The sequence below is a fragment of the Alosa pseudoharengus genome, unplaced genomic scaffold (genome assembly GCF_046254945.1).
Source record: "Alosa pseudoharengus isolate Yale_2024_CS ecotype anadromous, Long Island Sound unplaced genomic scaffold, YU_APseudo_1.1 YU_APseudo_1.1_scf_15, whole genome shotgun sequence".
Taxonomy (NCBI): Eukaryota; Metazoa; Chordata; class Actinopteri; order Clupeiformes; family Clupeidae; genus Alosa; species Alosa pseudoharengus.
The window spans coordinates 15453172-15454430 of record NW_027468620.1 but is presented as its reverse complement, the minus strand read 5'-3'; the positions used below and the strand labels follow the sequence as shown (position 1 = coordinate 15454430).

General features: G+C 54.3%; 1 protein-coding gene across 1 annotated transcript in view; it reads right to left on the bottom strand.

Moving 5' to 3' along the window:
* lzts2a (leucine zipper, putative tumor suppressor 2a) overlaps positions 1–550 on the bottom strand; it is a 5801-nt gene extending 5251 nt beyond the window's left edge. Inside the window, exon 1 of the mRNA XM_076285713.1 lies at positions 1–550. This exon is cut by the window's left edge and continues 223 nt beyond it. Within this exon, the coding sequence (XP_076141828.1) occupies positions 1–428 (428 nt within the window). The 5' untranslated portion in view covers positions 429–550.
* Positions 551–1259: the final 709 nt, after the last annotated feature.

Sequence of the window (1259 nt, the reverse complement as noted above, 5' to 3'; positions counted from 1 at the left end):
GCGGCGGTGTGGGCTGCAGCGGACTTCTTGGCGTTGAGCTGCAGCTGGTGCTGATGCTGCTGGAACTGTTGGTGGTGGTGGTGGTGATGCTGGTGGTTGCTCAGCAACTGCTCCTGGGAGCTGGCGCTGCGCAGGGTGCCGTCCTGCACGCGGAAGCAGCTGGTGCCACCCACCGCCGCCTTGCGGCACTTGGCGCCGAAGTCGGCGGCGGCGGTGGTGGCCGTGCGGCAGTGGCGCTCCTGGTAGGAGGTGGACGACGGCCCGCGGCTGGAGATGAGGCTGCTCACCGAGCCCATGGTGCCAGTGGAGGGAGGGGGCTGCGAGACTGGGGGCACCGCGGGGGAGTGAGACACCGAGCGGCACTGGCCCACCTCAAGGCTGGACTTAGGGTGATCAGTGGGGACGGGCAAGGCTTGGACCAGCGCCATGGCGACTGCGGGCCGAAGCCACACACTCTACAGAGACAAACAGAACGACAGAGAGAAAAAAAAATTACTTCAATTTTGTCTTTGGTTCTGTATGTAAATGTCTACAGTTCAATGTAAAAAAAAAACAGGGAAAACATAGTCAACACTTTAATAAACTGGTTGCTGAATCCTCCCAACAATGTACATACAGGTAGTTAGAATTTAAGCAAGCCTATCTGTGTCAAAGGGGAAATCGCCATATCATGCTGAAGAAAAGTGCCTGGCCCATAACATCCGTGAGGCGATTTGAACAGTTTAAAAGACGGGAGGCTTCAGTGTGCTACTGAAGTAAAGGTTAAAGACTCTCTAGAGCACTGCCATGACAGACATCAAGATGAAGGATGGCATGATTAAGGACTGCACACACAGACACACACACACACACACAGACACACACACACACACACAGACATACACACACACATAACTAGTTGAGCACTGCCGGCTCTGGCCACATATTTCTCCTGGTGACAGGAAGTAATAGGCAGCAGAGGAGCAGCCATGGCGTGCCAGACTGCACAGAGACATCTAGCCACTCGACTCACGAGGGGAAGGCCAACACACAGCTCTCTGCCAGTCCAGTCAGCTACACACACACACACACCACACATACACACACACACACACAACACACACCACACACACCATACACCATACACCATACACCATACACCACACACACACACACACACACACACACCACACACACACACACCACACACACACACACACACACACACACCACACACACACACACACACACACACACACACACACACACACACAACACAC